Here is a 13,207-nt window from a genome sequence, read left to right as displayed (position 1 = left end):
AAATAATGATAAATATCTAGTGCTCAGAAATTTTGTCTCCTATCAAAAGTTTTATTGTTCTAAATTTGTCAGAGAGCCTTATGACATGTTATAATTCTTTCTTTTACTAGTAAGGGGAAAGTAATTAATACAGTGAGTATAGTCACTTTATTATATAATAAAGTTACTAGTTTTAGATAGCACGGAATATATAAAACCATTAACATTCATCCTCAAATCTGCATGACTAGAAAAATTTGCAACAAATTATCAAGCCTCTTCGTCCACTTTTCTGCCATGACTATTTGAACAGCTCACAGATGGCAGTATTTATAATTTTTAAAGCACCTTTTGTCATCATCTCACTGAGCTTGAAACAATCCAGAGTGAGAACAGTCCGCATTTTACAAGCGGGGTCCCAAAATGCACAGATTTTACATAGGACATCCACTGTCACAGGCCAGGCATGGGAGGGGAGTGGGGACTCTGCTCCCCACACACCTCTCAAGAAATACCACTTATCTATGCACTACAGAAAGTAATAAAACACTGAGGCATCAGTCCTCTTCCCTCTCTTCTTACCCCAGCCACTATCTTAGTTTAAAAAAAACCTCATTCAAACCAAAATAAGAATAAAGAGTAAACTGTAGAATCATAATCTGATTCCAGATTACTTTTTTCAAACTTAATCTATACAATTTTGGTTTATTGTGTGTGTGTGTATGTCATCCAGAGAATTTTCACATTTAATAGACTCAAAGGAAAATGTGCTTTATTACCTAATTATCTCCCCCACACTTTTGGAAGGGACCTGCTAGTTTCCTTTCCATCATTTCATAAATGATGCCACTGAGGCACAAAATGGCTCAAGAATTTGTGCCCAGGAAACAGCAAAGACAGACACAGACAGAAAAATGGAACTCAAGTTCAGTATCCCATCTCCCCAAATAAAGACGTACAACTTCAGTTGGAGACCCTTGGCATTGTGTAGACCGAATCAGAGGTTTTTCTGGCCTACGGAGGAGGTCTATGCCCACATATTCAGCAAGGATCTGATCTTTTATCCAACCAGGCTCTTTCTGGCATGACAATGAGATCTTCCAACAATAAATGGGAAATAAGCACCACTCGCACTGAACTTCCAAAAATCAGCCCAGGACAATCAACATGAGCGGGAGCCTTGTGATTACAGGAGCTTCAGTGAAATTAGTGGTCCCTGGTCAGACACGGAGAAACTCCCTGCCTTTCTATAGCTGAGAGCATGCTCTGGGCTGTGAATACCCAGATTCTCTTCTATATTTGAAAGTCAAGAGTGCTTCACTGGAAATGGCCGCTATGCACATCGAATACACTGTAAAGCAAGCAAAGTGGGACCGTGAGAGATCAGTATGATGTCTGTGGTGCCGAACCACAATGATCACTTGCTGGAAAGACTAGAAAAACAAAAAGCCAAGTGTAACATTACTTTTAAGCTCTCTTGACAGAGAGTTAAATTTGGACATTTTTATATCTAAAAATATACATTTGAAGCTGGGGGAGGAAGGATTAGGATTGTGACAAGGAAGCAATAGTTTTATATTCTTACAGACGATTATTTCCACGGTTTAAGGAATATACATGTTTAAATGCATGTTTAATTCACAATGACTTTGTTAATTGCATAATTTATTCATTATAGAATTAATCTATAAGCTGCCATAACATTTCACTGCTAATTCTCTTCTAAAACTCAGTTTGCTGTTAGAGAAAGAACAGTGGTGGGGAACTCGGCTCCAGTCCACACGCTGTCCCTCGCCGTTAATCTTGTCACGTCATAAACCCTCTGGGCCTCATCACCTCATTTTGCTTAAAGACTTTCTAGATCTCTGAGGGCTTTCCCAGTTCGGATAAGTAAACTACTGGTTGACTTATTTGACCAGAGTGTACGGTCTTTGTCACCATCGTCACGATAACCTTGTACACTGTCACCGTGTGGTATTGTCCTTGGTGATTGAAGGGCAGTTTGACGATAACTTAATTCCCAACTGGCCGCTGAGTAACCATCAAGGCCACACTAATGCAGACACCCAGCCAACAGAGAGCTTGGTCTTTGTCCTTTTGCTACACGAAAAAGACAGCACCTTCAAAGAGCAGGGACTAGTCTGAAAACGCTAGGAAAAGAGACATCACCTTGTGATTCCTTGCTGTCGTCTCCTAAAACGGAAAGAAACTGCAAGCGAATTGAAGAGACCCTGAGTGAAGCTGGTCGTTGAACTTTAAAGTGTACTTAAGAATACAAAACCAGCCGTGACATCTCTGCCCCTTACCTTGCAGTCTTTGCATCACGTTGGCAATGTCCCGAGGAGACCGTGAGGCCATCCTGGAGGCCGCCATGGTGCCTCCTGAAGCATGAAACCCGCACCAGAGACTTCTCCCAGGGTGGAGGAGCAGCACGCCACTCAGGAAAACATAGCGCAGCTTCCCGAGATCTATCGGATCACTCTATCGGGTCACACACGAATCCCAGGCCCTTGCAGCAGCGAGCGAGGGGGGGAGCACTTCCAAAGACTGAACCCCTTTTCCTTTTCCTTCTTTTAAGACCGTTCTCTTAAATGAACTCAGGAACCTGAAGAACAAATAGAAAAAGTACAATATTAAAAAAAAAAAATCTACATAGGTTCCCCTAATGCTAAAAAGAAAACTATTTCTATTCAGTTTGAATAGAAGATTCATTACCAAGTGAAACATGTATAAAGTACTAGGCAAATGCTAGGAATCTTTAGATCTGACAAAATAAATGCATACATGAGATATATATATAATAAAGTTGGTTGCTGAAAAAGAAATGTTTGCTTATTCCATGTTTTCTTTTTTTTTAAAGATTGGATGTATGTATGTATGTATGTATGTATGTATGTATGTATTTGAGAGAGAGCACAGGAGCAGGGGGGGAGGGTAGAGGGAGAGGGAGAAGCAGAGTCCCCTGCTGAGCAGGGAGCCTGACCCGGGACTGGATCCCAGGACTCTGAGACCATGACCTGAGCCAAAGGTAGATGTTTAACCAACTCAGCCACCCAGGTGCCCCTTCCATGTTTTCTTTTCTTTTTTTTTTTTAATTTAATTTTATTATGTTATGTTAATCACCATACATTACATCATTAGTTTTTGATGTAGTGTTCTTTTTAAACTATAATCTTTCTCCATTGATCTATGAAAGTGAATGTACTATGAAGTCAAAACATTGAGTCCTAGTTCTCAATATTCCCAAGTTCTCTCATCTATGCTATTTCAGCCTACTTTGTACATATATTTTGCTGTTTCATTTGTATACCTTCCAAGAATGAGATTAAATCTTAGCTTCTAGATGAGCACTGAGTAATGCATAGAATTGCTGAATCACTATATTGTATACCCTAAAACCAATGTAACACTGTATGTTAACTACCCTGGAATTAAAATTTAAAAAAAAATAAAAATAACTTTAAAAAATCTTAACTTCTAATAACAATTTGATGAATTAAAACAGTAAAAATGTAAAAAATATTTCATTCTAAAAGCGTCAGTTTCAAATATTCTGGTTTTAGAAGTCAAAATGGATTTAATTTAGCTTCTTTCCTTCCCCTACAGAAGACTCTAAAGTAGGTTGGAAGGCTAGGGTAGGGGTGGCCAGGGCAGAGAGGCCATATCCCTTCTAACCCTTTCCTGAATTCTCTGTTTTGGTCAAGTTTAAGTCATCATTCTGGACTGAGCAAGGAGAAAAAGAGACAGGAGAGTAGTTGATGAACACTTGATATTGAGAGACATTTACTTTGAACAAGGATTTCCTAACCCTAGGGTTAGTTGAAGAGAAGGTTTTGCCATGCAGAGGGTAAATAATGAAGAAAGGAAAGGAGGGTGAACATGCACCCAGGGGAAGAAGCTTAACCAAGGGGCCACACTAAGGTGGCCCACATGAGATGACACTTTACTACAGTTCACACTGCATCTCTGCCTTATGAGGATGAAGGTGAAGAAAAAGAATGGGATGGGGTCAGGGGAGGATGGTAAAGGCAAACCTGTAAAGAAAACACATACATGTAGGATGGTCTACCTGCCAGAGGGAGTTTATGAGTGCCATCAAAAACTATATTTTACCCTGAACGTATGGTCATACAAGTAATATTATTTTATTTATGAGAGATTGGTTACATAATAAAAGATAATCACAAACTATAATTGATTTTAAAATGGCATTATGAATACTAGTTTACACTGGTATCTGGTTAGAATGCATGAAGGCAAAGCTGATCGTACCTGTTTTAGAATACTATCTCAAAAAGGATGCAAAACATTGCATGGTGCTGCTGCCCTGTGTGAAAAAGCATCAGAAAGGTATGGTGGAGCAAGAAAGGATGCACTGGTCACTCAGCAAGTTAGGGTGAAGTGGTGCAGTGAACAGCCTTAATGGGTAGAAGACACACATTGACTTCTCTTGGCTACTTGAAAAGATATTTAGTAGAAGGAGGACCCAATACCTGTCAGCTCCTGGACTAGAGAAGTACTTTGTGGTGGGTGGCTTTCCAAGGGATTCTCAGAGGAGAAATCATTACTTATGCTTAGCCTATCACGCATCAAGGCCTTTGGCCCTGCTCGAATTATATGCCCATTAGCAGCTTTCATCTCCTGGGGAAAAATATTCCACTTGCTTACATGCAAAAGCTACCATAATTTGGAGACTAATAAATAGTGGGATGTGCCTAAAATCTTACAAATGGCTCCTCTAAACTGTTAGAAAGTTAAGTTCTCCAAATGCAAGAATATAACTTTCTGAACTCTAGCTAGCTAGCTACCTAACTACATGTATACTAAATAGAGGAAGGAAGAAATTCATTTTAATTCAGCTATCCCAAGTCAGCCCCTGCCCAGCACTGGAGTTCATAAAAGACGTGGCTCTTAACTATCAGTGAAGAATTATAGAATTAAAAAGGATTTCTCTAAGTCACTGCATTATAGATCACCATGATTCTACCTTCTTCTAGTTCACATTCATGTTACACAATAGACTAATTTTGAACTCTCTCTATCTCTTTCCTTCTCTCTCATAGGTATATATATGAGATATATATCAAATATTTGAGACATATTTGATATATACATAAAGATATATATATATATATATATATCTCTCTTTTGATGGCACATTAAACTCAGAATTTCTTTGCTTATGTCCAAGTTCAGGTTATGTATCCAGTCTTACTTCTACAGTATAACAAATTCATTCTGAATATCAGAGCTCAATGCTGGGGGTACCAAGATGAATATGACATAGATTCTATTTTTTGAGGAGCTTTGAACACAGTGGGAGATACAACAGAAAAAAATAATATAATAATACCATGGGCAAGTACAAATATAGAGATGGAAAATGCAAAGGATGGGCGCTCAACCAATAAGAAGTTTCTGGAAGAGTGTTCTGGGAGGGAGCTCACCCCTGAACTGAGTCTTGGTAAATGAGTTAGAGCTAGTCTGGAGAAAAATATGAAAGACACAGTCCAGGCAGTGTGAGTAGCTCAAGCCAAGTCGTGGACACAAGATTCTATGTGGGAGTACCAAGAGTTAGATTGTGAAGGATTCTACCAGGTGACATTTTGGAGCTGAGGCTGGAGAAGAAGGTAACACCAGATGGTTGAGGGCCCTGTGTGCTATGCTCACAAGCTTGGTCCTGATTCTCTGGGAGGCAACAGCGAACCACTGAGGGATTTTAAAACTGGAAATGCCCAAGTATGTTTTAGATTATTCTAGATACAATTTTTCAGGGTGTATCTGCAGGAGACAAGACAAAGATCGAGAAAGATCAGTGCGGAATGTAGGAGTCGAGATAGGACATGATGGCAGACTGAAATAGGACAGTGAGTAAGTAGAGGATAAAATCTAAAAAACCTTTAGGAGGCAAAATGTGCAGGACTTGGTGATAGGTCAGGGAGGGAAGATAGGAAGCGGTTGGTGGGGTTGTCGGAGCGTCTTGAATGACCCCCAGGATTCTGACTTGAGAATTTGTGGGCCTTGGTGCCATCAACTGAGCTCAGCAGCCAGAAGGGCTATGCAGGTTTTACTTCCAACACTCTTCACCTCATATACTCCTATCCTTGCTGAACAACTTTCCCCTGTGTGGGGCACTGTCAGCTGAGCAGGTCCAAAGGATCCCTAAATACCTGGCCCAGGACCCACACTCTCTTGAAGCCATCCCTCAACACTCCAGTACAGACTCAGCACTAAAAATCCATGTTATTATAAATATGATTTGTCTTATATTCATCACCATTGTTAGCCTCACACTCTGAGTAGACAGTGAACATTCTGCAGGCATAGAGTCTGTAACTCGTTTTGTTTTGACAATCACCCTTCCCTGAGAACATGCTAAGCCCTCGATCTATATTTTTGTTTTAGAGTCAACTTCATAATACTTTCCCTCGATGAGAGAACCCCCAGAAAACTCCTTCCTCCTCACTGCAAAAGAAGTTAATGCAATATCCTTCCTTTTTCAGATATAAGATAAAATATTTTGCTTTCATCATTCATGTATACACACAATTCCTCCTTTGTGAAATTACGATATTCTTGCTTTTTACTGATACTGTCACTTAAAGGGACATATGATATGATAAGAAATTTCAAATTAATAAAACAAATATAAAAGGAGACTGGAGATTAGAAGATATGAGTTCTAGGCTTAGCTCTGTTCCAACTGGCTGGGTGAGTTTGAGCTGGTTCTGTGTATGGTGGTCCTCAACGATGGCCTATCACAAGGAGTGTGGTACCAGGACATACTCACACTATGGACTAAGAAAGATCTGGAGCAGAGTCTTAATTTTCTCCATGTGACCTTAAGAAAAGATAACTTTTCTGAACACTTGTTTCTTAATCTGTAAAGTGAAGCTCTTTTATGCTAAATTAATTTTATCCTGCATAAGTTATATTTATTTTTTTATTTTTTTAAGATTTTATTTATTTATTTTTGAGAGAGAGAGAGAGAGCATGCGCGAGCATGTGTGGGGTGGGGGGGTGGGGGGGGCAGAGGGAGAAGCAGACTCCCTGCTAAGCTGGGAGCCCGATGATACGGGACTCGATCCCAAGATGCTGGGATCATGACCTGAGCCGAAGGCAGACGCTTAACCAACTGAGCCACCCAGGCGTCCTGCATAAGTTAAATTTTAAAAGATCAATATGTCATATTCTTCGGAGATCGTCTGCATGTAACAGAGTTCCAGAAAATAACTGGCTTCCATTTTCCTTCTCCTGGCCTCAGTTTCTCCAATACGCTATATGAGAAGTGGGCCCAAAATGGAGAGGCGCTCTCTGGTGGGCTTGTCAGTTGCAAAGCCAATGGCAGCACAAGTGTCAGCTGAAATAATGACTGGTACAAAGTCACAAGAGCTTGAAATTCACTCGTGGAACTGACCGATTACCTAGCAGTGTTCTGGTTGTGGGCATGACCTACAGAGCCAGAACATCAGAGGAAGGCCCGGCACCGTCAACAAGCTCACTATTCCCAGGGAAATTTAAAAAGTTTTTCATAGGTGCAGGAGACTGTGGGCAGCGGTGTGGTGGGGAGGGGTCCAGTACTGGGATAGAAAGGGAGAATCAGGTAGACATTGATGGATTGTGTACCAATTAACAGTCCCAGCACGATCTCCAAATCCTTCCAGGAGAAGGAACTAAGATCCCACTGCAGCTAAGTACATCCACCACACCTAGCAGAGAATTAAGAGCCCAGTGCTTATTTCAAGCATTAAAAATGTATTGAGAAACTATTCATAAAGGACAATGGTACTGAGGAAATAGCAATGAACGTGACAGATAAGCCCTTCTTAGAGCTTATGTATCAGAGAGGGAGAGGTTATCAATAATACTACAACAAAGTAGGGTGAGATCTGTCCACGCAACTATGCGAGCAAACTGAATGCCCGATTAATAACCATCTGCTGTATTGATTGTGCAGAAAGCAGGGGGAATACTGTCTGCTACGGGGGATTCTCCTATCTGAACCACATACTCTTCTAGCGGCACCTGTGAAAAGCACAGGAGTGAATCATCAAAACTCGATATCTCCAGTCTCTAAGCAGAATGGACAACCAGCTGCCAAAACAGTTTCTTGTTTGTGCTCCTAAAAAGAAATGCGTGAGGAAAACACTAGGAAGAACACTGCTAGGCTCCAAGAGCACATTGTAAAGCAATGCAACTACAATTTTAGGTATCGGGAAACTAGAGCAGAAAATTGCAAACTCTGCGACCACCAGAGATGATGTGGTTCATTTCTACCTGAAAACGATGGACTGAGACCATAAAACACAAACAGATTCAGAGCAGCATGAAGCATAAATGTTACTAAAATAGACGTCTAAATATGTATAAGGATAGGACCCCTATTAAAATTCACTATTAAACAAAAATAAAAAAGCCAATAAATATACCTCCACCCCCTTACATCTAAGTCCTTTGCTGGAGTGAGTCACATTAAGTGTCTAATTTTAAATTTAATTATTGTTTTTCTGTATTCATCCTTTAGCAATGGTACCAATTAATAAACACCAAGATGGCTAAGCAGTAGGGAAGGAGAAGGACATCTGGCGTTAATATAAATACACCACTAATGTATGTGTACGGGTTATCAGTGAATAGTACTGTGAATTATTCATTATTATGAACTGTACAGGGTAATAAGAATCAGCCCTTTTTATGGAAGAACAAAAATGTAAACAAGTAAGCAAAAGATGAAGTACAGAGCTGATCAGCATGACAGATATGAAGCGTCATGATTCAACTTTTTTTTGGTAAGCTTGGAGTATAAATCAGGCCCCAAGATATCTGCTACCTTCCTCCCCTACTCTGCTAGAGTATATATATCACACCCCTTGCCAAACACTAGCTCTGGTTGGATTAGATCACAAGGAAGGGCACCTACAACACATCTAAGAGGAAGAGAAATGCAGATTCCCTCACAGGGGAGCCTTGGGCCCCATGTGCCTGTCAAGGTCAGGCCACGGGGTGTGGCTGCAATATCTTGAAAGATTCTGAACGGTAAACTACCTTTTCCCAACCCTTGCTCCCCGGCAAGAGGAAGGAATCAAGTGACAAGAATTTTTATATGGGGACAATGAGAACAGAAACAAGCCAGTTTGTGAAAAATCATAAGAGATAAAAATGAGTCTATAATGTAATAGCGGAGCAAATATTTTCAAAAGCTAGCAATATTATTATTTGAGTCAGTCTGAAGACGTGCCTTTTATCTTCAGCATGAAACATATTAAGTTAGCATTGATCTGGTACATTTTGTTCTAAATTTGCCACAGAGTGAGAAACGGGCTCAAAAACACAAGAAAAAAAATAGCTATGTGTGTTTATTACACTGTTCTGGCAATATCAGGAACTTTTTATCCATACTATTTATCTTTTTCATCATGGGGAACAGCAAGCCTCTGAAAGAAGAATCTTCATGACTAAGGATTAGATCAGCATTTTATACAGATGTGGGTCATATTAATAACTGTTGTTTAACTGAAAATTACTACATTGTCTCTTGCGCAAGTCTCGCTTTTGTATACAAATGCTTCCTTTAGTCAAGATGAAGACAAAAATATAGACACTCAAGAAGAGAAAAATAATTCGCTTAGAACTTTCTTAACGTTCACAGAAGAACGTCAGATACATACAGGTTTTCCACCCCAAACTGGAAAGCTCAGAAATGAACATTCCAGGATGTTAACACTGGGTTCACAGCTGATGTTTCTCCCTAGCCTGGGCCTGAACTTGGAGCCTCCAAGCTCTGTCACCCCGGGGCAGCACACCCAACCCGGTTTCCCGACGGGCTTTCTTTGCTTATCGGCCGAAAGCTGCTTTATTTCGCAGTATTTTCCTGCCCTTTGCCATGCACCTGCCGCCCTGTGAACCACCATTTCACAGAACTCCTCCCGCAGCAATGCAAAACCTCCGTCTGAAACCAGTCTTTCCGGAGAGGATATGAAAGTTATCTTGCCCTCTAGCGAAGGCTCCGCCTGGAAGCAATTGCACGGTGACACCCCCAGCAGTCTGAAGCCCCGGCCTCCGCACGGTCTTCAAGCCCTGGGCCATGCTACCCATTTCCCCTCCCCCTAGCCCTTCCTAAAACAGTCGAGAGTGGAGGAAGGGAGGCTCCTAGAATTTGTCCAACGCCCTGCATCTCCCATCTGATAGTAGCAACAGTACCGACCATCACAAGAGGGTGGCTGCCTTTCGCTTCTGCATCACTGGAGCCCAAGAGAAGTGCCACAAGCGGAAATGACAATCCGAGAGGGGGATATTAATAGGGATATCTACGTACGAGATGCAGGGAGGACGCTCCCCACCTCCTTATCTCCTCATCCCTGAGTATCATACACGTACACACACCACCATCACCGCCCTCTCCCTCCCATTAAGCACGCACAACCCCAGCATGCAAGTACAAACTTGCTTACAATTTGTCTGCAAATTGTTCGGCTTGCACCCACATTCATATTCTCTCTCTCTCTCTCTTTCCTTCCTTCCATGTCTCTCGCTCTTCCTCCTTTCCTTTTACCTTCACTCTCCCAGGCTCGTCCAGGTTCCCGGCAGCAAAGCGAGCGCACCGCCGGCCGCGGGCTCCGGGAGCTCGCGAGCGGTTGCAGGGCTGCGGGGAGCCGGGCCGCCCTGGTTACGGAGTACAACACGCCGGCCGTCTCCCTGCCCGCGGCAGATCAGCAGCCGCGCTCCCCTGGGCGGCTCGCACACTCGCTCACTCCTGCGCCCAGCTGCTCGGTGACTCTGCCCTCCCTCTGCAATCGGGTCCTCCCCTCGGATGCACCCTGGGGTTTTAGGCCTCCCTCCCCCCCCTCCCCCGCCCCCTGCACTAAAGCTCCTTTCGGAGATCGGCCAGGCGGGTTCAGCCCCCCGGCGGGATGCGGGTTCTACCCCTGCGCCGCCACACCCCTCCCCGGCCCGGTGCCCCGCGCCCCGCGCCCGGCTCCAGGATGAGCGGGTCCCTGGAAGAGCGGGGACCGGGGCCTGGAGGCGCTCTCGCAGGCTTCCCCTACCTCCTGGAGATGCACGGCCTCCGGCGTTTCTCCACAGCTGCAAACCCGAGCCGTGACCCACCCTCTCGGCTAACCTTTCTACGCGGGGAGAGGAGGAGAAGGAATGGCCGAGAGCGCCGGGGAAGAGATGCGCTGCACTAGCCGTTAACTTTTGCCTGGAGTTCCCACCGCCCGGGTGACCTTTCTAAGCAGAACCTATCTTGAAAGGCTGGGGAGGTTCCCCGATGGTCCCAGGAAGGAAGTGATGCAGTTCAGTGAGGACATTTAGCACACTCCTTTCAAATCAACTTTCAAAAAGAGCGTAACAGCTGACCTTTTGCCTGTCAGATCAGTAGCAAACAATTTTTAGGGAGACTGGTCAGACTACAGGCTTTTGTTGTTGTTTATAAAGCTTAGATTTCCTGAGAAGGCACTTGCCATCTTAGTTCTATTTATTCTTGGTTATTCATTAAGATGATGCTGAAGAACCTCCTTCAGTTTCTTCAGACCCCCTGTATGCATGCTGCACATTGTGGAGCTGTTTGTCTTTTATCACAAGTTCTTCTCATGGTGTAGAGGAGATCCTGGTGTTGCCTAGTTGCATTCAGGAGAATCTATTTTGTTGTGGTTTTATGGTCTCCAAGCAAAGTCAAACACAGTCTCCCTTCACCAACAATGAAGCCCAAGTCCAACAGGATTATGGCAACCGAAATAATGAAAGCTATGCTGCAAGGATCTTAAAAATAATAATTACCCCTCGAATTTTTAATCTATTCTCTAAATTTGCTAAATGGAGGGGCCATCTTTGCTTCATGCCTTCCCCTCACTTGCCGCCAGCACTCCGTGATGTAGCTGTGCATTTTCTTCAAATTCTTTTTCTTCCAGATCTCATCAAAACAATATCTGAAAGGAATCCGGTAAACCAATCTGATGTGCTCTTATTCCTTGTGTTTACATTTTTTAGAGACCAAAGAATAAATCTCTAATGGCAGAATTTGTTACACCAGGAAGTTGGGCCTGAAGAGGGCACAGTTTGGGGGGGGGGGGAATCACTCTCAATGTATACCCTGCCTCCGCCTCAGGGTGACACTTAAGGATACCCAGAGCTCCTTGTGGAGATAACCCACAAGAGCCCAATCATTCCAGATAGCACCCTCTTCCTGTTTGGTCATGAGACGGGGTTCCAAACTTCCAGGCCTGCCACTCAGGAGGAAACAATCAGACTCCGTTCTCCCTCTGTCTCCATCTTTGTAGAGCCAATTCACCTTTAAGGCTTTGGAAGATGGGATAAGAAGCTATTTTACAAACTCAATGCTCTGTGTGTTAGGCAGTTGCTTCCTTAGTTGCCTTACTTGTAAATTCTGAGACTGAAACATTGTTCCCACCAAGTGAAACTCCCTTATGAGACTTAGCCACAGTCCTCCTAGGCTCAGGCAGTGGGAGCCTGGGGCTGTCTGGCTGGCACGGTTGTCTGATGAGCTGACCTTCCACTCTCAGTCATCTCCATCCTCCGCACAAAGGCTAAGCACATTACAGACTTTGGGAAAAGGCTTGTCTTTCGCATACTCCCCACCCTGGGGGAGTTTGTGGTAGCCCTGATTATTCAACAACTGTTGCTTGAACGCCCACCCTATGCCAAATGGACTGTGGCTACAGGGGTAGGCAAAACCTGCCCCAGTTCCCGCTTTCACAGAGCTTACCTTATGATTGGGAATATAGCCATTCATCAGAACCACACAAATAATTCTAAAACCCCGACCTCCAAGAAAAGGCACATGTTATGAGAGCCTTTGGTGAATTAGTTAATGAAATTAATTTAGTTTAATGATCAGAAAGACTGCTAGGAAGTGATCTGCAGGAGGAGCGGCATGACCTAGGTGCAAGAGGGGTAGGGTGCGATGTGGAAGAGCGCTCCAGACAGAGGGAAGAGCATGGGCAAAGCTCTACGGAAGAAAAATGCATGGTGCATTGGAGGAAGTGAGGAGGTCCACAGTTGCTGCAGAAGAGACAGCAAGGGAAGGGAAGGAGCTTCGGGAACGATGGGCCCCATGAGGCTCAAAAGGAAAGAAGGACAGACTGGGCAGGCCTGAAAGAGCAGCCCAAATTGATGAGTCTTTCCATGAAGCCATGAAAGCGTTTTCAGTAGGTGGTGCAATGTGATCAGTTTCATGTTTCGAAATGTTCCCTTTGGCTGTACTATGAAA

The 13,207-nt window shown here is 43.3% G+C and overlaps 1 protein-coding gene across 1 annotated transcript in view; it reads right to left on the bottom strand.

Annotated features, from left to right (window-relative positions):
• LOC110583187 (nesprin-1-like) overlaps window positions 1–2,352 on the bottom strand; it is a 218,164-nt gene extending 215,812 nt beyond the window's left edge. The window contains exon 1 of the mRNA XM_021693239.1: window positions 2,286–2,352. Coding sequence (XP_021548914.1) covers window positions 2,286–2,352 — 67 coding nt within the window. The remainder of the gene's footprint in view (window positions 1–2,285) is intronic.
• Window positions 2,353–13,207: the final 10,855 nt, after the last annotated feature.

This window comes from Neomonachus schauinslandi, chromosome 8 (assembly GCF_002201575.2).
Source record: "Neomonachus schauinslandi chromosome 8, ASM220157v2, whole genome shotgun sequence".
In the NCBI taxonomy this organism is placed as follows: domain Eukaryota; kingdom Metazoa; phylum Chordata; class Mammalia; order Carnivora; family Phocidae; genus Neomonachus; species Neomonachus schauinslandi.
This window is presented reverse-complemented; position numbering and strand designations above follow the sequence as displayed.